The sequence below is a fragment of the Podarcis melisellensis genome, assembly GCF_964234715.1.
Source record: "Podarcis melisellensis genome assembly, chromosome: 17".
NCBI lineage: Eukaryota > Metazoa > Chordata > Lepidosauria > Squamata > Lacertidae > Podarcis > Podarcis melisellensis.
The window spans coordinates 5222068-5246591 of record NC_138534.1 but is presented as its reverse complement, the minus strand read 5'-3'; the positions used below and the strand labels follow the sequence as shown (position 1 = coordinate 5246591).

The following is a 24524-nucleotide window of genomic DNA, read 5'->3' as shown; positions in this document are numbered from 1 at the left end:
TGCAAGGCCATGAGGGCCAAAGCCCCCCCCCCATTTCACTGAGGGGTCTGAGCCCCCTCAGTATTTTGCAGCTGGTCGGGCCCCATTGGGCCCTTCCATAGCTTTGACTATGCCCTGTCAGGCCTTTCGGAGGGCATGGCAGCCCACATTGGGCATCTTCCCACCGTGTGACATCACGCATGCACACCAGGCCCCCACAATGTTCGGCGTGCCTGTCCCATGCTCAGGCAGAAACTAGAGCAGAGTATGCAGCATCATGCTCTTACCCACCCCAGTTCCTTCCTGCCGAGCTCCCAGTGCAAGTCTGGCAACAGGCCTGCAGTATTTGAAAATGTGGTGAAGTTAATCAGTTACATGATGGCGCAGAGGGCACTTAGTTTAGTCCCTTGTTTTCTGCTGATTCCTCTGGTAGGGAAAGCCGGAGAGCAGGCAGTGGGTCTGGTTCCCCAGTGGAGGAGATTATTGGCCACGCTGGCTGGAGCCGATGGGAGTTGGAGTCCAAGAACTTCTGGCAGGCACCATGATGGCTGCCCCTGATTTAAAAACAAAGCCAGAACTAGTGTTTTGTTTGCTATCTGCTGTAATATGCAGTGGAGGAGTGTTGCTGAGTATGTGGGTGCTTAACCCTTAGCTTATGCCAGAATAAACATTAACACATTTAGGATGCCACAGGACTCCCAGAGGTTCCTGTTCCCCTCCCACAAAGAATCAGGGGTTCCCTGGGGGAGAGGAAGTAAGTATTGTACCAGTACCCTGCCCCCTCCCACAGAATTCAAGAACAAAACAAAGAACAAACAAGAATAATAATATTAAAGCAAAAATATCCACACCTGGAAAACATTTAGTTCCTCTGAACGAGGGCTGGGGGGCTAATGGAAGGAGGCCCCTTTGTCTGATCCAGGAGCAGATGTGTGGTTGTGCTTTTCACCTGCTTCCTTTTCATGGTGCTTTCTCACAAGACAGTTGTGAGAAGGCATGTGATGATGTCTCCAACACTTTTGGGAACACCCCCTAGAGGCCCACCAAAGTATATGGCTGGACACTTTCTGGAATGAATCACTAAGTCTCCCTTCCTGATGCGACATTCTCGTTCTGGGGTTAGCCAATGTTACCTTTTTGGTTTCAGGCCACCTGGACACCATGCTCAGCGTGACAAGATGGATGGCTACTGCATGTTCAACAACGTAGGCATCGCAGCCCAATATGCGCGGCAAAAATTGGGAGTGGAGCGGTGAGTATCGTGAACTCACACTGGAGGTGCATAGAGGCAGGCCTCCTAAATGAAATCCTTCATTTTTAGAGCACGCATCCTCAAACCTTTCTCATAGGAGAGCAATCCAGAACTTTGGTCCTCTGTTGAGTGAGGATCAAGGCAATTAATCTACCAAAGAGGAGCCTTCTAATGTCCCTTTTCCAGACTTTTTCAGCAGTGGATCTTTGCCTCCCTTTTTACAAAGAAACATGGCTGGTCTTGATAGCAAGTTGTAGCTGCTTTGTAGAAAATATGGCAGCCACCCGCCTTGTACTTGTGCAGAAAGGGAGTGTAGAATTATCCTGAGCTGAAGTTTCAGTAACAATTGGCCATTTCTTTTAAAGTAAAGTGCAGCTGGTACATTTATGTCAAATTGTGCATAGCATAGCAGCTAAGAAGCCCCTGGTTCCAATGTCATCTTTGCCACAAACCCATTAGCTGTCCTAAGGCTAGCCAGTATTCTCTTGGCTTCAGAAAATCCATCTATCCTGTTGGGGTAATAATATTGGCCTACAGGGCTGTTAAAAGCAGCATTGCAGTAATTAGGGGATGTCTGAATGCTAGAAATAAAAATGCTAATAATAACAGAGAAATGGAGCTGGGTTTCATCAGCATACTTGTGGCATCTTATCCCAAATTTTGTAGGTCTACAATATCTAGGACTCATTGGAGGGATGTCATTGACAGTGAGCATTGATGGTAACTTTTCTTTTTCAGAAAGCTGAGCTCTGCGTAGTTCTCTTTTATTATTGGTGACCCTTCATGTTTCTTTCCCTTCTAGGGTGCTTATTGTTGACTGGGATGTGCATCATGGACAAGGCACCCAGTACCTCTTTGAGGACAATCCCAGGTGCAGAATAAAAGGGATCAGAGGGCATTGGGCAAGACTGTTGGGGGTGAACAGGAATTTGCAAAAGAAGGGGTGGTCTAGTTAAATATGGGCTGCGGCCTGGAAGGCTTGTAGCTCAACTGGGCTAAGAGTGCTGGAGCTTGGCCGATGGGCAATATTTCTCCTCACTGCTGTATCTGCCATGGTTTCTGTTCATAGCATCCTCTATTTCTCCATCCATCGCTATGAAGGGGGCAGCTTCTGGCCCCACCTTTTAGACTCTGACAGTCATGCTGTGGGCAGAGGTCGGGGAGAGGGCTACAACATCAACCTGCCCTGGAATCAGGTAGGAAATGCTAGTGGGTGGGGTGCCCTTTACCCGTAGAGTGATTTACCTGTGTGTTTCATTGCCACTGGCCCCAACTCAATAGTGACAGCTCTAAGACAAGGTTTTTTGTGTGTCTGTTTGTGTTTCAATGAGTTGCTTATGGATTAGGGCTCTCCCTCAAGAGTTTTAATGTGCTCTGTCTGTCCCTCCAGATAGGGATGCGGGATGCTGACTACCTCTCTGCCTTTTTGCATATCCTGCTGCCTGTGGCCTTGGAGGTGAGGACTGGGAAGTAGAATTGTTTGGTTAATGGGAGATCAAGTGAGATCTTTGGCTTACCCATTTCCTTTTGGGTTGTTTGTTTCTTGCAGTTTCAGCCCCAGTTGGTCCTGGTTGCTGCTGGTTTTGACTCTGTAATCGGTGACCCCAAGGTATGAAAATGTCTTTCGCAAACTCTGCAGAACAGCCCTCCCTCCTCAGCAATTTTCAGTCTTCTGTCTAAAGGGAACCATTCTACATAGATTTCTTTCAGAGCACCTATTACCCCAAATAGGATTTAGGAATGTGTCCTGGGCTCACATTTTCCATGCAGAGTCTGTAGGGCCACATGTATGCCCTGTAAGAGGGAACTTTTTGCCTTAGAATGTGCCCAGCCCTGTTGCTGCACGTTGCAGGGAACAATCTGCAATGCTGGACAGACTGTCTTCTCCCCCGCATCTGCTCAACATAGCTGTGCTGTTCTTCCCGCCCTGATGTCCTAAATCCCCCAGACTAGCTGATAGCCAAGGCTTCTTGTCTCCTGTCTTGAAGACGTAAAATATAGAACAGGTCGCGGACAGTAAGGAAGCGCGGAAAGCCCAGCCTGGGCTTTTCTGATCATCGCGGAGGCTTGGGGACGGCGCAAGGGCTCTGCGCACCCCAAAAACCCCAGGGGGGGAACCTCTGGGGGATAGGTCGCCTGGCAGCGTGGAAAGCGGAACCGCCGGTTTCCCGGGGTCTTTCGTTAAGAGGGGCCACGGGGACGACGGGGCTGCGAGCGCAAGCAGGGGAAAGACCGACTCCGCGTTGAGAAGCCTCTAGCTTCCACTGGAGACAGCGACGGATTACCGCAACGGGCAGAATGGATATCCTAGTGTGCATAGACGTCTTACAGGGATAGAATGCCGGTTAAAAGCTAGGAGAATCCTGGATGTTATTGGATTTTGTTTGCTCGGTATCCACCCGGTGGACGGACTAAGATGGCGCTGAAACAAAGTTGCAGGAATGAGGAGGAGGCTGACGCCAGTCTGACTGAGTGAGTAAAACAAAGACCCCACGGCGATAGGAGAGACCGCTGACTTTAAACTTTAAATTTTAAAGAGGTACCGTGGGAGGACTTTACATTTGAGTTTTAAAAAGGAAAGGAGGTTACTGTTTGGACACATTTGTTAATCCTTAATTTAGACTCCTCCATTTGGATACACTCGCTAGTACTTAGCCAGACTTAACCATCAGACTTACTCAACTCTGCCACGATAATATATGTTATCTAGAGGAGACTGAAACTACAGGAAATTTTTAAGGATGCTAAAAACTCTAATATGGGCGAACTAATCACAGAGCCGGCCCTACGGAGGTGACAGTGTATGGTGGCGATTGGTCCGGGAGGTACGCAGATCCGCTCTTTTACCTATGGCCCGTCTCAGTGTCTCCTAAATTAGTGAATGGAGTTTATAAGCCGCACCTTTAAGACTGCTGCATAATTTATTTTTGGAGTTGACCCTCGGACTTTTGGACATTATATTTGGAGTTTGATCCTCGGACTTTTGGACATTTTAACGCAACCCAGGGGGTCTGCAGCCTACTTTATCAGAAATAATCGTCTCCTGAGGCTCCGCTTTAGACTGACACGCCCCCTGCTGGTGGTGGAGGATTTCGACGTACTCAAGAGACCTAATTGAGGACCTTGGTGAACTGAATCTCCGAGACTCCGTATTAGCAAAGCGTGGGTGGGAACTCCGTCCCCCTTTGAACCAACACACACTAAGGCGTCGTCGTGGGTGGGAGCGCCCCCCTTCTGGTGCCTCTTCTGGGTTTTTCCTACTGCTTCTGGGTCCTTTGCCCACGGCTCTCCCCTGGTCGCAAACCAGTTCCCGTCCCCGCTACCCCCTTTTTTTTTTCTCTTCCTAACTTTTTCTTATCTCCCCTACCCCTTTACTGTATTTGACTACCACGGAAACAAATCACGCAGAATTGTAAGAACAAGAGTGTAAGCCCCACAGGGAGAGACCTAGTAATGTGGGGGAGGGACGGGAAAAGAGGAGGGGGGACTCAAGGGGATAGGAGACTATCAAAACAAGAAGAAATAAGAGACTTGGAGAGCCTTTGGGCAAGAATCAAGGAGGAATTTAAGCAAAATGAATTACATATGGAAAGTAAATTGGAAGAAATGCAGGGGATGATTGACAAAAAAATAGAAGGTGCAGTAGGAGAACTCTCAATTAAGATCCAAGAGTTATCTACCAAATCTAAAATAATTGAGGAATCTAACAAAAGAATGCAGAAAGAGATGAGGGAACAGAAAAAAGAATCAGTAAGGATGAAGGAAGATCTGAGAGAATTAAATAGAACACAAGAAAGGATTTGGGATAACTTAGCCATGACAGAACTGAGACAAAAACAACTCCACCTAAAATTTAGGGGAGTGGAAGAAGAAAGGAATGAGGACATAAAAGGAAAGATGGCTAAGGAATTATCAAAGTGGCTGGGATTAAGAGAAGATGAGGTGACCCAAACTATTGAAAATGCATTTAGAATTAAAACGAGACCTCAACACTTGAAGCCAAATAAATTTCTGGGTGACTGTCTAGTGATCTTCAATTCAATGGAAATGAAAAATTTGATCCTAAAAACAAGCTATCGAAATAAATTGAAAATCGGTGGGAGGCCCATCATTATCTATAAAGAAATACCGACAAGACTGCTACGTAAAAGAGAGGGGTTTAGGCAAGTGGTAGGGGTCTTAAAAAGAAATGACATACAGTATAGATGGGAATTCCCTGAAGGAATCACCTTTTTCTACAAAGACAAAAAGTTTAGGTTACTGGATCCTCAAGAAGCCGAGAAATTTTTGAGAAGATACGAGAAGGAATTGGGCAGGATAGAGAATAGGCCAATGGAGGTAGAGCTGGATGAGAAACAGGAGAGATGGAGGGGGAGGGGGCCGGGAAAGGAAGGAAGAGACGCTGAGGAAGAAAATGAGGAGAGTGATGCCGCAGTGGGAGAAGAGGCGGCAGGAGAGGAGGAGGTCCTAGGGAACAAGGACTCTAGATTTTAAACTTGTAAAACTGAACTGAGTGCTTAATACACCTAAGAGTTAAACAATAGCCGTTACACTGAAGCTCTTATCCTGGAATGTGAATGGGTTGAATGAAAAATTGAAAAGGAATAAAATTGAGAAAGCCTTAAAAAATAAGAACTATGATGTAATCTGTTTCCAAGAGACGCACATAGCAAAAAAACATAGACATATCCTAGTAAATAAGAAGTTAGGGGTAGAATTTGTCAACTCGGGTATAAATAAGAAAAAGGGAGTAGTGATATATGTCAAAGAAAAGTGGGACCCGGTACTAATCTGTAAAGACGATGAGGGGAGAATAGTAGGAATCCAACTTAACTGTCAGGGAGAAAAGCTCAACGTGGTTACGGTTTATGCCCCCAACACAAATAAAGCTGAATTTTTTGAGAAGTTGGAACAAATACTACTAGAATTGGAAGACCATAAATTAATCTTACTTGGGGATCTCAACGGGGTCCCAGCACCGGAATGGGATAGAAATGTAAAGAAGGGTAAAGTGAATCAAGGGAAGCTGCCAAAATCCTTTAGCAATTTGGTGGAGAATTTTGACTTAATCGATATATGGAGGCATAAAAACCCTGTAACAAGGCAATTTACTCATTTCTCAGAACCCCACCAGAGCTGGGGCAGAATAGACCAGATTTGGGTCTCAAGAACAATTTTGACAAAAGTAAGGGAATGTGAAATACAACCCAGAACCTTATCAGATCACTGCCCAATAGCTTTGGAAATAAAAAAGGAAACATCAGGTCCGTACAGGTGGAGGATGAATGAGTACCTCTTAGAAATCGAGGAGGTGATAGATAAAGCCAAAGCCACTCTTAAGAATTATTTTGATTTAAACTGGAATAAGGGTACGCCCCCTGACGTAGTTTGGGACGCCGGCAAAGCAGTCCTAAGAGGCTTCCTGATACAACAAAACAGCTACAGGAGAAAACTGAGAAACCAAAAGAAAGAAGAGATCCTTACCCAACTAAAAGATTGTGAAAAAAAATTAGCAATAAGACCAGGAGATGATAGACTTAAACAAACCTCCAGTATGCTGCAGACACAATATTCCGCACTACTAAATCAAGAGGTAGAGTGGAAAATTAAATTCATGAAGCAGAAATATTTCGAATCGGCGAACAAATCTGGGAAGTTGCTGGCATGGCAACTAAGGAGGAGGAAAAAGCAAAACGTGATAAATAAACTTATAGTAGAGGATAAGATAGTGGAAGAAACAACTGAAATAGAAAGAAGGTTTACCCAATTTTACGGAAAGCTGTATGAGAAGGGAGAAGAGGAAGAAGTAGAAATAGAAAAATACCTGGCAGAGTGTGGAGGGATCCATGTAACGGATGAGGAAAAAAAACACCTAAATAAAAGTATTACAGTAGAAGAGGTGAGGGAAGCCATCAAGAGAATGAAAAACGGGAAGGCACCCGGCCCCGATGGATTAACTGCCAAATATTATAAAATATTAGGAGATCATATAGCCCCAGTGCTCAGCGAGGTTATTAACAACATCCTCCAGGGAGGAAAGATTCCAGATTCATGGAGGGAGGCACATATTACGTTAATACCAAAAACAGAAACAGAGAAAACGGATATAAGAAACTATAGACCAATTTCCCTGCTCAACAATGATTATAAGATCTTTGCAGATATTATGGCGAGCAGGCTTAAGAAGTACTTAATGAGAGCCATCCATAAAGACCAAGTGGGTTTTTTACCGAATAGGCAGTTAAAAGATAACGTCAGACACTTAGTGAATATTATCGAATATCTGGATATGAAGATAGATATCCCGGCAGCATTAATTTTTATTGATGCTGAGAAAGCATTCGATAATGTTTCTTGGAACTTTTTGTTACGGTGTATAAAAACAGTAGGAATAGAGGGCCCCTTTTTAGAAGGGATAAAGGCAATATACTCAGGGCAAAGGGCAAGGCTGATTATAAACGATAGCCTCTCCAGCCCTTTTACAATAGCGAAAGGCACAAGACAAGGCTGCCCGTTATCCCCCCTTCTCTTTATTATGGTTCTAGAGATATTGGCAAATAAAATAAGGGAGTCATCAAGAATAAAGGGGATAAAAGTCGGAGAGAAAGAGTACAAGCTAAAGGCATATGCTGATGACGTGGTGTTAACTTTAGAGGAACCAATGAACAGCGTTAGTAATACTGTAAAGATCTTAGAAGAATTTGGCAAATTGGCGGGGTTCAAACTAAACAAGGGGAAAACTAAAATTCTAGTGAAGAATTTAGATGAAGCGGCAAAGACCCAGTTGGAGCAAATGAGCGGCATTAAAGTAGTAAAAAAAGTTAAGTACCTGGGAATATGGATATCGCCAAAGAATATAAACTTATTAGAAGATAATTACACCAAGGTCTGGCAAGAAATTAAGAGAGATCTGGACATTTGGAATAGGCTGAAACTGTCTTGGTCAGGAAGGATGGCTGCGATCAAAATGAGTATCTTACCAAAACTACTGTTTTTATTCCAGAATATCCCTATAATAAGAGGAATATCATGTTTTAAGTCCTGGCAAAAAATTCTGACGAAATTCATATGGCAGGGGAAAAGGGCCAGAATTAAATTCAAATTGCTGACGGATGCGAGAGGGGGGGGGGGCTTCGCAGTCCCAGATTTAAGGCTCTATTACGATGCTGCCTGCCTCTGCTGGATAAAAGACTGGGCGACTTTAAAAAACCCAGACTTACTGGACCTTGAAGGCTTTGATGCCAGGTTTGGCTGGCACGCTTATTTATGGCAAGATAAAGGTAAAGCCCACAAAAGCTTCTCAAATCACATTATCAGAGGCCCCCTACTAGAAGCCTGGAACAGAAATAAAAAAGTAATTGAAAGCGGTACGCCTTGGTGGATCTCCCCAATCGATATTATAACGCTCAAAAAAACAAACCAAGAGGGGGAGAGATGGACGTATGAGGACCTCCTAGTCAAACTGGAGGGTGGATGGAAAATCAGACCCTATGAAGAGTTAAAAGGAAAACTAAACAGCTGGCTTCAATATTATCAGATTAATGCGTTGTGGCTCGAGCATAAAAAAACAGGGATGAGTGAAAAAAAATCGAAATATCAGGTAGAAATATTGGAATCTAATAACAAACTCCTCTCTAAAATGTATAAACAATTGTTAAGCTGGGAAACCAGAGATGAGGCAGTTAAGGGGGTCATGGTTAAATGGGCCAGAGATCTGGGACATAATGTGGAACAGGAGAAATGGCAGAAACTATGGAAAAAGGGTATGAAGTTCTCGGCATGTGCTACTCTCCGAGAAAATCTAGAGAAGATGATGTACCGATGGTACATCACCCCGGCAAGTCTGGGGAAGATGTATAAAACCGGTGATAGCACATGCTGGAGATGTAAAAACAAGGTGGGGAACTTCTTTCATATGTGGTGGACCTGTGAGGTGGTGAAAGGATTCTGGGACCAAATTTATGAGGAACTAAAGAAAATTTTAAAATACAACTTCCCTAAGATACCGGAAGCGTTTCTTTTAGGAATGGTAGGAGAAGAGATTAAAAGAGAAGATGAAAACTTCTTCCAATACGCCACGGCGGCGGCCAGGATCGCGTTGGCGCAGAATTGGAAAACATCTAACACCCCCACAGTTAAAGAATGGCAGACGAAACTATTCCAATATATAGAACTAGCGAGGTTGACACAAAGAATTAGATCTCAAAATAATACTAAATTAAAAAATGACTGGAGTAAATTTCTGGGCTATGTTGAAGTGACTTATGGAATGTTGAAAATCTCAGTGGATGGAATTTAAAACCTGTAATGTTTGAATATTGGTAATGATAATGTAATCAGCGAGTAAACTATAAGGATTGTACAACCCAAACCGGGAAGGATGGAAGTCACAGTGTACGGAACGATGTTTTATTACCCTCTTTTGGTTTTGTTTTTCTTCTTTCCTCTTTCTTTTTCTGTTTTTCTTGTGCCTTTTCTCTTTTTTTTATTTTTATTTTTATCTTTTTTATTTTGTTCTTTTTTTTTCTTTCCTCTTTGCTTTTTTGACCCCCTATTGTATGTTCTGCCGCGGTTTGTAGATGATTGTATGATTGTGTAAAAAATTTAATAAACAGTAAAATTAAAAAAAAAAAAAAAAAGGAAATGAAGTGATTCTCTGGCCACTTAGCACTTTGTGTACACTAGGGACAAGATGAGGCCAGGCTGCAAACCCCATTCTCCCCCTCTTGGTTCCAACTTCAGTGGTGAGCAGCTTGTGTGAAGAGCTACTGGCACCAGGTGGGAAGGAGCAGATTGCTCTCCCAGCTTCAGCTTTTCATTCAAGCTGTGATTGGTATGTGGGTGTGGGTGTGTGCTGGCCCTGCTCTTGTTCTTCCGTGTTGGTGAAAGTGATTTGGGGTGAAGGATTGCAGGGGCAGGAAGAAGGAGGGAAGGAATCTTCTCCCCACCTCTCATTCTGCAAATCCTCTGGTCCCTGCTGCTTCCGTGCTGCTTATCTAGATCTGAGGCGTGCTTGAGCTCTAGGTAGACAACATGGTGGCACTTCCATCTGACTAGGAGGCAGAGGGGCTCTCCATCCTTTCTAGCAGTTGTCCCCAGCTTGGCTCCCCCCCAGGTGATGCTGGACTCCAGCTCCTGTTATCCCTGACTATCAGGCATGCTGGCTAAACCTGATTGGAATTGGACTCCAAGAACATCTGGAGGGCACATTGGTTAGATTGCTTTTTAGAGAGCCAGTGTGGTGTAGTGGCTAAGAGCGGTGGACTCGTAATCTGGTGAATCGGGTTCGATTCCCTGCTCCTCCACGTGCAGTTGCTGGGTGACCTTGGGCCAGTCACACTTCTCTGAAGTCTCTCAGCCTCACTCAACCTCACAGAGTGTTTGTTGTGGGGGAGGAAGGGAAAGGAGATTGTGAGCTGCTTTGAGACTCCTTAGGGTAGTGATAAAGCGGGATATCAAATCCAAATTCCTATTCTTCTCTTCTTCTTCTTTATGGGGCCTAAAACACACTATATTAATTAGTCCTGTGTATCCATCACATGGAGCTGCTGGAGGCACTCTAAAGGGCTTCTCAGGGCTGCAGTGGAGGCAGCTAACTCACCTGACCCTCATATTTTTTCTGGATTTTTAAAATCTCCTCTAGTAGAAACCACTCTCCAAAAGTAAGATATGAGAGCAAAATACCCCACTTTTTTTTGCATCCGTAGGGGGAGATGTCAGCCACGCCAGCATGTTTTGCTCACCTGACACATCTGTTGATGCCGCTGTCTGGAGGCAAGCTGGTTCTGTCTCTGGAGGTGAGCAATGTACACTTTTCATCTTGTCCCTGGGCGAAGGAGAGCGGCTCCCGTACAGATCTAGCTGCTCTCCCAGGGAAGGGACTGTGGCCGTCTTATTTCTCCCTTTCCTCCTCCTTTTCAGGGTGGCTACAATCTCCAGTCCCTGGCAGAGGGAACCTGTGCAGTCCTCAAGGCTCTTTTAGGAGACCCCTGTCCTCTGCTGGAGTCTCCTCTTACTCCATGTGCCAGGTAAGAGAGCGGGTGCATTGGGCCCTTTCCCAAGCATTGTGCCTGAGCCTTTCCTGATGGCCGCCTTCACTTTTCCCTCCCAACAGTGCCCTCTGCTCCATTTCCCAGACCCTTGCAGTTCACAGCAAGTACTGGAAGAACCTCCGGAGAACCAGTGAGTTCCGCAGCCTCTGTCTCTGTTTTGCCCTCTTTCTCAAGCAGCAAACTTGGTCCTCTTTGGTTCTGCTCGCTTCCTGCCAGGGCTGGTGCTGCCTCAGACAGCTTGATTTGGGGTGTCATGAAAAGGCAGCAAATGGTTAACTCTTTAATTTGTTTTATTATTGCCAGGAAGTGGGGGGCAATAGCCCTTGTGGCAGTACATGCTGCTTGTGGCTCTTGGTGGCTCTGCCTCAATCAACAAAATATCCTGGGCCAGCCTGTCTTCTTAGCCCCACAGGCTGCAGCTCCTTCCAGGAAGCAGAGGAAGCCAAATCACCTACTTTTCCCTGCCTTCCCCCCATAATGATTCAGGTACTGATGTGCCTCGGGAGAATGGAGGAGAGGCGGGCATAGTTTTTCCGCCAGGCCACCCCTTGCCAGCAGCCGAGATCCTGTCCAAGTCAGCGGCTGAACTGATGCTACCCCGGCCCCCTTCCTGCACTGGGCTGGTCTATGATGAGAAGATGACGGAGCATTACAACATGTGGGACAGGTAGGGATTAATTCCATGCACAACTTTTAACGCAAGGCTTGTGGTTCCTCTGCCACCATCCTGTGCTGCAGTTAGGCTTGAACAAAGCCTCCTGTGGGAGCCAGTGGAAAGTGTCCCCCCCCCCCGCAAGCCCCAGTACAGTTGCAGGGAGTTGGCTCTGGAAAGGGTTAACTACTGTCCTCTCAGCAGGAGCATCCCACACATACACCCATGCAATATGGGAGAACGATAATACTTACAGGGTTGCTGCCAAGGTTGCAGCTGCACCATCAGTTGCCCAGAAAAGAAAGCTTCTATTGTGGGGGGAAACTCCCATTCACTCCCCCAAGAGCTTTTTTCCTATGTATGCAAATAAGGATGTGGGGAGGTGGCTCTTCCAGATCAGGACCACAGTGTAGGGATGAATGGGGTCTCAAGAGCCAGTGTGGTGTAGTGGTTGAGAGCGGTAGACTCGTAATCTGGTGAACCGGGTTCACGTCTCCGCTCTTCCACATGCAGCTGCTGGGTCACACTACTTAGCCCCACTCACCTCACAGAGTGTTTGTTGTGAGGGAAAGGAGAATGTTAGCTGCTTTGAGACTCCTTAGGGTAGTGATAAAGCGGGATATGAAATCCAAACTCTTCCTCCTCCTCCTCTTCTTCTTCTTCTTCTTCTTCTTCTTCTTCTTCTTCTTCTTCTCTATACCACCCCAAGGTGGCTATTTGTGGAGGGGGGGAATTACAAACCTGGTCCCTAAAAAGTGGGCAAGTGAAGTCCTCGCCATCTCTCCCATGAAGGTTGGGGGGCAGGTTCCCACAACCTCTTGTCCTCCACTTTCCTCCCAAGTCCTGGCGCCCGGCCCTCCCTTATCTCTCCCTCTCTTCCATAGTCAGCATCCAGAGCTGCCTCAGAGAGTCTCCCGGATCTTCCAGCGCCACGGGGAGCTTCACCTGACGGAAAGGTGCTGCCGGCTCCCGGCTCGCCTCGCCTCTGAAGAGGAGCTGCGGATGTGCCACAGGTGGAGATGCACCCCCAGACTGCAAGAGCCTTTGCAGCTTCTGGGAGTGGGTTAGGGTGGGTGTCCCAGAAAGGGCGGGTTAGTAACTTCTGAAGCTCCGCCCTCTTCCCGTCGGGGAGGGGGAGGTGCCGACTCTGTCTTGCGTCTCCTCTCTGCAGCCTGGCCTATGTGGAGACGGTGAAGTCGACGGCAGCCATGAAGCCCCGCGACCTGCATCGCCAGGGTGACCAGTACAATTCCATCTTCATCTGCGCCAGCTCCTATGAGTGCGCTCGGCTGGCGGCTGGTTCCGCGTTCAGTGCAGTAGAGGCCGTGCTCTCTGGGCAGGTGAGTTCTGGCAGCCTAGTGGGGAAGGGGGTGGCCAGTCATCTTGCTCCAGCTGCAGACCATCCTGGAGGCCTGAAGGCAGGACTGAGTGGTGGGGGACTCAGGGAAAGACCCTGGAGAGGAGGAGTCCTAGTGGGCACAGGGAAGGCAAGGACCTTCAGTCTTTGCAACTGCTTCATCAGGGCAAGACCTCCTAGAAAGAGTTGCTGAGACCACTAGGCTGGAGCTGTGGTTTGTTTCCTTCAATAAAGAATTAACTTTTTAATTTATGTATTTTTTTAAAAATATATTTTTTGCATTTTCAATTTTACATAAGCATATACAGTGGTACCTCAGGTTACATACGCTTCAGGTTACATACGCTGCAGGTTACAGACTCCGCTAACCCAGAAATAGTGCCTCGGGTTAAGAGCTTTGCTTCAGGAAGAGAACAGAAATCGGGCTCTCGCAGCGTGGCAGCAGCAGGAGGCCCTATTAGCTAAAGTGGTGCTTCAGGTTAAGAACAGTTTCAGGTTAAGAACGGACCTCTGGAACAAATTAAGTACTTAACCCGAGGTATCACTGTAATCCCTTCTGATTTCCCTCCCCCCCCCATTGTAGATCTTAATGTAATGATTTTCCCCTCTGCATCTCTATCATAACTCTATTTTTATAAATCCTTTGTCAATCCATAGTTCAATTTTTTACTACAAGTTTTCTGTCAATCCTACCAGTGTTTGTAATTGTTTACAATAAATTATAAACTTTGTCCATTCTTTATTAAAGACCTCCTCGTGGTTTCTAATTCTTCCTGTAAGTTTTGCCCTCTTGGCATACTTCATCAGTTTTGTCTGCCATTCTTCTTTGGTCTGAGTGATACCATCTTTCCATTTCTGCACAGCTGTGGTTGCATACATAAATACTTTTGTCTGGTCCTTCGGGATCTCTGGTCCTATAATACCTAAAAGAAAGGCTTCTGGTTTCTTAGGAAAAAATATTTTAAACATTTTCTTCGGTTCATTATATATCATTTACCAGAAGTCTTTTATCATCGTACATGGCCACCACATATGATAAAAAGTACCCCCTTTTTCTTTACATTTCCAGCACATTTTAGACTTTGATTTGTACATCTTAGCTAATTTGCTAGGAGTTAAATACCAATGATACATTGAAATATTGTTTCATTGCTGATCTGTGCCTGACTCGAGCCCTGATACTATGGTACTGACCAAGTTCACTTTTTCCTCCTTTGGGGCATCAGGTCCAAAACGCTGTGGCCATTGTCCGGCCCCCTGGGCACCATGCTGAATCAGACACCGCCTGTGGCTTCTGCTTCTTCAACACTGTGGCCTTGGCAGCACGATACGCCCAGCGCCTTGCTGGACGGCCTATGAGGTACAGTGGCACCTGGCTAACCCCTAAGAATCATAGAATCATAGAGTTGGAAGAGACCACAAGGGCCATTGAGTCCAACCCCCTGCCAAGCAGGAAACACCATCAGAGCACTCCTGACATATGGTTGTCAAGCCTCTGCTTAAAGACCTCCAAAGAAGGAGACTCCACCACACTCCTTGGCAGCAAATTCCACTGTTGAACAGCTCTTACTGTCAGGAAGTTCTTCCTAATGTTTAGGTGGAATCTTCTTTCTTGTAGTTTGGATCCATTGCTCCGTGTCCGCTTCTCTGGAGCAGCAGAAAACAACCTTTCTCCCTCCTCTATGTGACATCCTTTTATATATTTGAACATGGCTATCATATCACCCCTTAACCTCCTCTTCTCCAGGCTAAACATGCCCAGCTCTCTTAGCCGTTCCTCATAAGGCATCGTTTCCAGGCCTTGACCATTTTGGTTGCCCTCCTCTGGACACGTTCCAGTTTGTCAGTGTCCTTATTGAATTGTGGTGCCCAGAACTGGACACAGTACTCCAGGTGAGGTCTGACCAGAGCAGAATACAGTGGCACTATTACTTCCCTTGATCTAGATGCTATACTCCTATTGATGCAGCCCAGAATTGCATTGGCTTTTTTAGCTGCTGCGTCACACTGTTGGCTCATGTAAAGTTTGTGGTCAACCAAGACTCCTAGATCCTTTTCACATGTACTGCTCTCAAGCCAGGTGTCACCCATCTTGTATTTGTGCCTCTCATTTTTTTTGCCCAAGTGCAATACTTTACATTTCTCCCTGGTAAAATTCATCTTGTTTGTTTTGGCCCAGTTCTCTAATCTGTCAAGGTCGTTTTGAAGTGTGATCCTGTCCTCTGGGGTGTTAGCCCCCCCTCCCAGTTTGGTGTCATCTGCGAATTTGATCAGGATGCCCTTGAGTCCATCATCCAAGTCGTTGATAAAGATGTTGAATAAGACCGGGCCCAAGACAGAACCCTGTGGCACCCCACTAGTCACTCTTCTCCAGGATGAAGAGGAACCATTGATGAGCACCCTTTGGGTTCGGTCAGTCAGCCAGTTACAAATCCACTGAGTGGTAGCATAGTCAAGAGGCACAGAGCACCCAGAGAGGACTAGCCACTTGACAGCAGCATTGCTGTTGTGTGCTGAGAGGGGGCGGGGCTTGCTGGTGATGAGGTCAGGGATGTAGAGGAGCACCTGAGGCCAGTTCCAGATTCGCTCCATCAGTCTATCTGCATAGCCCCACAGAGCGCATCTTGTTCTACAAACTTCAGCAGGTTTAGCTGTTGTTATTTGTCCCCCACCAGGAGTCCTGGGAATTGTAGTGCTGGTGGCCTGGCAGCCTATTTGCAACTCAGTTTCTAGCATAGATGTAGCTGCTTGTCCAATTCTGATTCTTTTCCTCAGGGTGATGATACTAGACTGGGATGTTCACCATGGCAATGGGACACAGCACATGTTTGAAGATGATCCCAGGTAACGTATTTTGCTTCCCATCTCCCCTGTTCAAAGAAACTCTGGCACTAAATCTCTTCCAAGGTTGCAGGTGCAGGTCTTTTCAATGGAGGCTGTGAATTGGGGCAAAAAGCCTTAATACTCTGCATCAAGAAACTCATCCACCTTATACGCAGCTGGAATAAGCCATGTGGATCACATTTACTTATTAATTAAAATGTTTTAAATCCTGCCTTCCATTTTAAAAAAAAAACATGCAAGGCAGTGTTAAAAACAGAGACATCAAGTGACATAATAAATAAAAGGTTTTTTTTTTAATTTATGATTTTTTATTGGAAATTTTATTTACAACATTACATAAATCCCCACCCCCCATACAGAAATCCACCCTCATTAAACGTGAACATAACATACAGTGAGCATAACATACAACAATACAAACAACCAAATAAAAGACTTCCTTTATCCTGTATCTGGCCTCCTTATTTACTTCTTATAAGCGGTTTCCTTTATGAATAATTATTAAGATTTTTCCAATTATAACTTAAATATCCACAATGTCTCCTGCAGACATCAATCGAAACAAATCCAGCTATGTATTTTAGGGCACTGTTTTGTGAAGTATTCTTCATTTCCCCCATGCTTTTTTAAACTCTTGTCTAGTGTGATCTCTAACTGCCTCTGTTAATCTAGCCAGTTCAATTTACTCTAACGGTTTGTCTTGCCATTCCTTTTTTGTTGGCACAGTTTCTTTTTTCCAGTTTTTAGCAATTATTTATTAGCTAAAAACTAATTGCTAATAACTCCTGCCAACCTAGCAGTTCTAAAGCACGTCAAAGTGCAAGTAGATAAATAGGTACCACTCCAGCGGGAAGGTAAACGGTGTTTCCATGCGCTGCTCTGGTTTGCCAGAAGCTGCTTAGTGATGCTGGCCACATGACCCGGAAGCTGTATGCTGGCTCCCTCGGCCAATGAAGCAAGATGAGCGCCGCAACCCCAGAGTCGGCCATGACTGGACCTAATGGTCAGGGGTCCCTTTACCTTTAATTGCTAATAAATAAAAGTTTTAAACAAGCAGCAACAGGCAAGAATAGCCTTTGTGCTTTTTCTTCCTGCTGAACAGAGTTTTGTCTTTTAAACAAACTTTAAAACTTCTGGTTAGAAGTGTATGTAGATTTATTTTGTTATGGTCAATAGACCAGAATAGCAAGGGAAAAAGGGCACAAGTCATCTGTGCAAGGTGGTAGAGGCCACAAGAAAAGGGATGGGAGGTGTGTAAGCCCCTTCGAGGCTAAGCTCAGTGGTGGGATCAGGAACGACTTGCACGCCTATTCTGCCCTTGATCATCCAGTTGTGGTTGTGCAATTCCTAGGCATCCTGATTTGTATTTGGGGGGTGGGCAAGTGAAGCTGCAACGTCCCCTTTCTCTGATTGCTTCCCCTTCTTCCAAATTAGTGTCCTGTACGTCTCCCTCCATCGCTATGACAATGGAACTTTCTTCCCCACCTCTGAGGATGCAGACTATGATCGTGTGGGCCTGGGGCCTGGGGAGGGCTTCACCCTTAACGTGCCTTGGAACTGTCCCCGCATGGGGGACCCTGAGTACCTGGCTGCCTTCCATCAGATAGTCATGCCTGTCAGCTATGAGGTAGGCAATGTTTGGGGCAGGGAATGAGGGTGGATTGGTGCCAGTCTCCACTTCCTGGAAGCCCAGGCACACTCTTGGGCTTGTGGCACAGATAGGGTTCAACACAGGAACATAGGAAGGGCTCATCCACACTTCCGCTTGTCCCTTGCCTAGAAAGCACAGATCTGAGCAGTTTTCCCCTTGTCCCGCTCCTTTCCCAGGGAAAACCCGCTCTTTAGCTATAAAACCTGATTGCCGTCTGTTCCAATTAATCGCTAAAGAATGGCATTCCCCGGGGGAAAGCAGCAGGGGAAGAAGGAAGTGCGGATGAGCCTTGACTGACATCAGCTCTCCAGGGTTTCCAGCAGGAGTCTCTCCCTGTCCTATCCGGAGATGCCAGGGATTGCAAAGCCAATGCTCTAACCACTGAGCTATGGCCCTTCCTCAAGGAGCAGCCATGGCTGGCTTCTCCCAATGAATGGGTAGTTTGGGGAGGGTGTGACACTGCTGTTAAGAGGCTCCTAACCAGCCCTGCTCCTTTATAAGTGCCAGAAAGAGAAAATGATCGGTGAACTAGTTAGTAGGGTGGATGTGCTTTCAGACTTGTAAATAAGTGCTAGACTGCAGCAATGGAAAATGGTTAATTGGTTAAGTGCAAGCAGTATTTGTGCTGGGCTGGACGTAGTCCTCACCATTGACAGTGCTGGCTGGGGCTGACGGGAGCTGGAGTCTTTGGAGGGCCATCCTTGTCCCAGGTAGATGGATATGCCTAATATATCTGAGGAGTTAGAAAAGGGCTGAGGGAGCAGCATTCTTCTGTATTGCATCTCTGGCCAGGGAGGAAGAGTGAGAAGTGGAGCTACAGGGAACAAGGCAGAGGGCCTTCTCGGTAGTGGCCACTCCCCACATGGAATGCCCTCCCATCGGATGTTAAGATGTTAAAACATTTAGGAAACATCTGAAGCCCTGTATAGTGAAGCTGTTTAAGGTTTAATGTTTTTATATATGCTGGGAGCTGCCCAAGAGTGGCTGGGTACAAATATTTTATTTTTATTATTAAGGGGAATTAAGGGCCTCTTCCATTTGCAGTTCAATCCAGAGCTGGTCCTGGTTTCTGCTGGCTTTGACGCTGCTCGAGGGGACCCGCTGGGCGGATGCCTCGTGACTCCAGAATGCTACGCACACATGACCCATCTGCTCCTGGGTCTGGCCGGAGGCAAGGTGGCAGTTGTTTTGGAGGTAGGACAGAGTGCACGGTTTTTACTTCTTGGGGAGTACGGCTTGTGAGCCATCTCCAGGGTCAGGAAACACCTGGTTATTCAGAAAGGGGTGGAGTACTGCAGGAAAGTAAATGCGGGGCTGGCATCCATAGCAAACAATTCCGACAGAGTCGTGAAAATAAATAATATTTATTTTCGGAGCTGGACCCCTGCGGGGTGGTAAAAGCTGGGGAGAATGTTTCAGGTGGAAACAGGGAAATAGTTACCATGATTTTTGCTCCATAACACGCAGTTTTTTCCTCCTAGAAAGTAAGGGGAAATGTCTGTGCGTGTTATGTAGCATGGCGGGGGGATCTGCTGCAGTCGTGAGCAGTCCGTGGCTCGCTTTGAAAGAGCAAAGCGGGTGTAAGCAGCTCCTGTCTGGTTGGCTGCTTTAAAACAACCCTGTGCTCTCTGTCCCTCTCTCCTCCCCACTCAGCTCGCTAAACAGCAGCAAAGCTTTTCAGCGAGCCGAGCCGGGGAGGAGGGAGAGAAGCAGAGCCTGCTTGTTTTAAAGGAGCAAAGCGGGAGAGGAGAGGAGCCTTCTCCCCTTATAACCCTCTCCTGCATTATTAACAGCATCCTTCTCCACACCCCCCACGCGTGCTCCTTGTCTCTTCAGTGCTTTTCCTTCCCTCCCCACTTAAAACATGGTTACAAAGCACAGATCCACATGGATCCTCAGGATTTTTGCACTGGGTCACCCCAAATTCACCATCAGATCACATAGCATGTCCATGGCTACAGCCTGCACCAAAAAACACACACACACCCACTGTTTCATGGGGCCGCAATGGCACAAAAACGTGGTTACAAAGCATAGATCCACATGGATCCTCAGGATTTTTGCATTGGGCTACCCCAAACTCACCGTCAGATCACATGTCTGTGACCACAGCATGAACCACAAAAATCATACCTCCACTGTTTCGTTTAGAATATTTTTTTCTTGTTTTCCTCCTCTAAAAACTATGTGCGTGTTATGGTCAGGTACGTGTTATAGAGCGAAAAATACGGTAAGCACACCTTCTCCATTTCAAGGCCTGGACATATTGCGAAGGTAAAAGGGCTGCCAGGGTTGGCAGTGCAGCACAGTGACTCGAGTTTGCCTCTCAGTGGATGGCTGCCACTCATTGCTGTGAGAAAAGCAGACTTCTGCACTTGGAGGACCTGTGCTGTGGGGCAGGACTCTGCCCTGCGTTCAGCCTTGGCTGCTTTGACAGGGAAGAAGAGATGACAGCTGTGATGCAAACCTGAATGTCACCTTCAGGGGTCCTGACAAGGCATTAGCAGTGGGCATTTTACTTGTAGTACAAACAGTCCTCATTTGCCCTCTGCCTTTTATAGCAAGTAGGGGCTCGTCCCCATGTCTAAAAAGCTCAGATCCAAGCAGTTTCTCCCTTGACCTGCTCCTTTCCCAGGGTAAACCCTCTCCTTAGCTTTAAATGGAGCAAACATCAATCCAAAGAAAACCCAAATTGCTAATGAGTAGGGTTTCCTGGGGGAAAGCGGTGGGGCAAATGTGAACGAGCCCTAAGTAATCAAAGCCAACATTTCTACACTTGCCCTCTCCGTAGTCTCTGCTTAAAGGCTGCTGGTGTAGCCTAGTGGCTAAGCAGGTGAACTGCAACTCAGGAAGCCTCTGGTTTGGAATCTCCCCCCTGTCATGAACTCGTTAGGTGCTCTTGGTGGTCATCTGATACATGGAAAGTGCAGAGGGGGGAAGGGTGATTGGTTGCAGCTGCGAGCAGGATTTAGGGATTGGGTGGGTGAATGGTGTCTGCATCAAGGGCCTTGGCAATTTGGTGTGCGTTGCTTGCAATTGTTAGTGTTTGTCAGTTGGGTGAGTGATTTTCTGCATCCCCTCCCTCAAAAAATAGCTCAACAACTCTGGTCAATCCTCTGGGCCATCTCCCCCAATTTTCTTTAATTTTAGTCCCCCAAAATAGGGGGCATCTTATAGACAGAAAAGTAAAGTCGGCCTTCTTTTCATTGTTGCTTCCTCACATTTCCCCCTCCATCATGGCACACAGCAGCCATCATCATTCATGGCACCACCTCCCCAGTGGACCCAGTGACAGTGGGTCATGAGGACTAGAAGCTTCTTTTTTGTATTTTGAATGCCAACAGAGGTTCTTTGGGATAGCAAATTCCACACCTGCAACGTGAACATGCAGGACTTGCCCAGCAGACTCGTACGTGGTTGCATCTGGGGTGCAATTTTGCTGAACTTTCCCTTCCCCCTTTTCCAGGGCGGCTACAACCTAGAATCGATCTCGGAATCCATGACCATGTGCACACGCAGCCTCCTGGGGGATCCTCTGCCCCCGCTGGGACGCCTCAAGGCCCCCCACCCCAGTGCCCTGCAATCTTTGGCCAATGCAGCCGCTGTGCACCGCAAATACTGGGCAAGCCTGCGGCTGGAAGGTGAATTGTCTCTCTCCTGTTACAGATAGGTAGCCGTGTTGGCCTGCCATAGTCAAAACAAAACAAAATTCCTTCCAGTAGCACCTTAAAGACCAACTAAGTTAGTATCTGAAGAAGTGTGCATGCACACGAAAGCTCATACCAAGAACTAACTTAGTTGGTCTTTAAGGTGCTACTGGAAGGAATTTTTTTTGTTTTGTCTCTCTCCTGTCCTCCTCTGTTCCTTGGTGGCAAATGCTCTGCATCAGAACTATTGCAATGTAGAGGGTGAGAGTGTGAGCTGGGGGGTGATAGGTCTCTGCTGTGAATTCACAGAGTGGCCTTTAGGCATAGCTCTGTTTGTCAGCCTCATCACCCTGCCCCCCTCACCTCTCCTGCGGATCCGGGAGTAACACTACTGGGTTGATGTAAACATTACTGCAGGGGTGGTGGACTCTGGATTCTGTCAATTTTGCATATCAAATATTACCAGTTCCAACCTGCCAAGTTGGGTGTCTGCTGCAGATGAAAGGCAGCGACAGGGCACATCTCAACCTGCTGAGTAGCTTTAAAGGGCCTGGGGGCAACTGCCAGGAAAATCCCAATACAGGGGGTGGAGATTGGGTTGTGACTCTCCCACATCGGTGCAGCCCAGTCTCTGTGTGGGCCATGTTTCAATACTCATTGCAAAAGAGGGCCAGGCAGAGAGGCTGCAGCTGAATAGGTCTACAGGGAAGCATAGAGGAGAGGCCTGAAATTTAAAGTGCACAGGTAAGGCAGTGATCAGACCTGAGACTCCAAAGATATGGAGGGGAAGAAGGCTTTGTGGTGGAATAGTGCTGTGGCTATTCAAAAGAAAATGCCCTGGAATGCAGAAAGTGTGGGTCAAAGCCACTTTCTCCACAGAGCACATGCCTTGCCTTCTTACATCATGTGGTGGAAGCCCCACATTTCCTTTGCTAAGCTACTTGTGGAAGATCACTGCAGCTGGTGCTCACGGCCTGCTCAGCCGCAGCCTCTCTTTATTGCCTCCTGAAACTTCGAGGTACATGATAGGCAAGCTTCAACCTTTCATCTGGGGGTAATCTCCAGTAATATCTGCCTCCTCTGCAAAAGCTACATAGGGAAGGAAGTAGGACAGCTTGTTGGGGGTGGATCTTTCAGGGCGATTGTGATGTCAGCAGCTCTTAATCTCAAGGTTGTGGGTTCGAGCCCCACGTTGGGCAAAAGATTCCTGCATTGCAGGGGGTTAATCATAGAATCATAGAGTTGGAAGAGACCACAAGGGCCATCGAGTCCAACCCCCTGCTAAGCAGGAAACACCATCAGAGGACTCCTGACATATGTTTGTCAAGCCTCTGCTTAAAGACCTCCAAAGAAGGAGACTCCACCACACTCCTTGGCAGCAAATTCCACTGTCAAACAGCTCTTACTGTCAGGAAGTTCTTCCGAATGTTTAGGTGGAATCTTCTTTCTTGTAGTTTGGATCCATTGCTTTGTGTCCGCTTCTCTGGAGCAGCAGAAAACAACCTTCCTCCCTCCTCTATGTGACATCCTTTTATATATTTGAACATGGCTATCATATCACCCCTTAACCTCCTCTTCTCCAGGCTAAACATGCCCAGCTCCCTTAGCCGTTGAACTAGATGATCCTCACAGTCCCTCCCAACTCTGCAGTTCTACAATCCTGCGCACCTAGCAACCAGCACAGCTCAGGAGAAGCACAAAGAAGTCTCCTCCTGAGATGGCACTGAGGATTGGTAGAATGACTGCTGATGTCACAACATCCCCTTCTCTACATGACACTGCCAGGGGGGTGAGCTTCAGAACAGGACCGGAGAGAGTTGGGGGAGGAGGCAGGGGCCTGAGGACAGGGGGGAGAAGCAGGTGCCAGGAGACAGAAAGGCGAGGCAAAACAGGCCAGGAAGGGAAGCTGGAGTTGGCACTCTCCTATCTCTCTGCCTCCGTTTTGAACAATTGGACGGCAGCTCAGTGGTTGTGGGAAAAGGAGGAGCAACCTATCTCTTGTCTCCCCAGTGCCTGCTCCTCTGTGGGAGAAGCCCAGGACTCGAGCTGGGAAAGGAACTCCCATTCCAGATGAAATCCCCAAGGAGGGCCCCCAGGAGCTGCTTCAGAGCCCCGGCGCTCAACCTGTGAATACCTTGAACGATGCCGTTTTGGCTCTGAGCTCCCTCCAGCTGGAAGACCGCCTTGCGGAGGAGGCAGAGACAGCTTCCAGTTCCCTCTCTCCCGATTCCAGTCCGCTGGGTGAAGACGCTGGGCACAAGGTTGGGGCCTCCCCTGGAGAAGCTGAGCCAGCGGTGGATACCCAGAAGGAAGGCATGTCGACAGGGAGCTCCACGGGTGGAGCGGAGTCTCCTGGCAAAGAGGCAGAGGTAGGTGCCAGGCAGCTATGCCAATGCAAGCTATGGTGTGAGGGCTCACCCAGACTTGCGCTTGCCTTGCTGCTTTCCCCTGGGGAAACACGCTGTTTACCTCTGAATCAGAGCAAAGCAATTGGGTTTTCTCTGGATTGGCGTTAGCTCCAATCTTTTAGTGCAAAAGAGCAGGTTTTCTGGGGGAAAGGCAAACCCTTGCCTAGAAAGCAAGAGACAAAGGGAAAACTGCTTGGGCCTGTGCTTTCTAGGCACGGGAGAAGCAGAAGTGTGAACGAGCCCTGATTTGTGTTGTAAATCTGACTGGAGCTTTTAAAACTGGAACAGACATTTGAAGGTTTGTCAGGGACAAAGGAGGAGTGATCCTGGGCATGCCTGTAACAGCCGGGAGGGAACTCTGGGAATTGTAGCTCTGTGAGGGGGAACAGGAATCTCTTAGCAACTCCTAACAAAATTCGGCATCCTTGAATTCTGAGATCTGTAATTCATGAACGGTGCTAAGAGTTGTTAATAAAGGTAAAGGGACCCCTGACGGTTAGGTCCAGTTGTGGACGACTCTGGGGTTGCTGTGCTCATCTCGCTTTACTGGCCAAGGGAGCCGGCGTGCAGCTTCCGGGTCATGTGGCCGGCATGACTAAACCGCTTCTGGCTCCTGCACAGTGAAAAGGATTCTGGGTACCAGCCCTGCTTGTACGCAGAATGTACCCAGAAATCACCCAAC

The 24524-nt window shown here is 47.1% G+C and overlaps 1 protein-coding gene across 2 annotated transcripts in view; it reads left to right on the top strand.

The window, feature by feature from the left end:
- The window catches only part of HDAC6 (histone deacetylase 6), a 46985-nt gene that overhangs the window by 11876 nt on the left and 10585 nt on the right, over nucleotides 1-24524 (top strand). For both annotated transcript variants that reach the window (XM_081893865.1, XM_081893866.1), the window contains exons 9-25: nucleotides 1127-1231; nucleotides 2034-2102; nucleotides 2301-2427; nucleotides 2622-2687; nucleotides 2781-2840; nucleotides 10939-11028; nucleotides 11153-11259; nucleotides 11346-11413; nucleotides 11770-11950; nucleotides 12820-12948; nucleotides 13107-13275; nucleotides 14519-14652; nucleotides 16068-16136; nucleotides 17571-17763; nucleotides 18832-18981; nucleotides 21254-21428; nucleotides 23445-23803. In XM_081893865.1, the coding sequence (XP_081749991.1) occupies nucleotides 1127-1231; nucleotides 2034-2102; nucleotides 2301-2427; nucleotides 2622-2687; nucleotides 2781-2840; nucleotides 10939-11028; nucleotides 11153-11259; nucleotides 11346-11413; nucleotides 11770-11950; nucleotides 12820-12948; nucleotides 13107-13275; nucleotides 14519-14652; nucleotides 16068-16136; nucleotides 17571-17763; nucleotides 18832-18981; nucleotides 21254-21428; nucleotides 23445-23803 (2251 nt within the window). The remainder of the gene's footprint in view (nucleotides 1-1126; nucleotides 1232-2033; nucleotides 2103-2300; nucleotides 2428-2621; nucleotides 2688-2780; nucleotides 2841-10938; nucleotides 11029-11152; nucleotides 11260-11345; nucleotides 11414-11769; nucleotides 11951-12819; nucleotides 12949-13106; nucleotides 13276-14518; nucleotides 14653-16067; nucleotides 16137-17570; nucleotides 17764-18831; nucleotides 18982-21253; nucleotides 21429-23444; nucleotides 23804-24524) is intronic.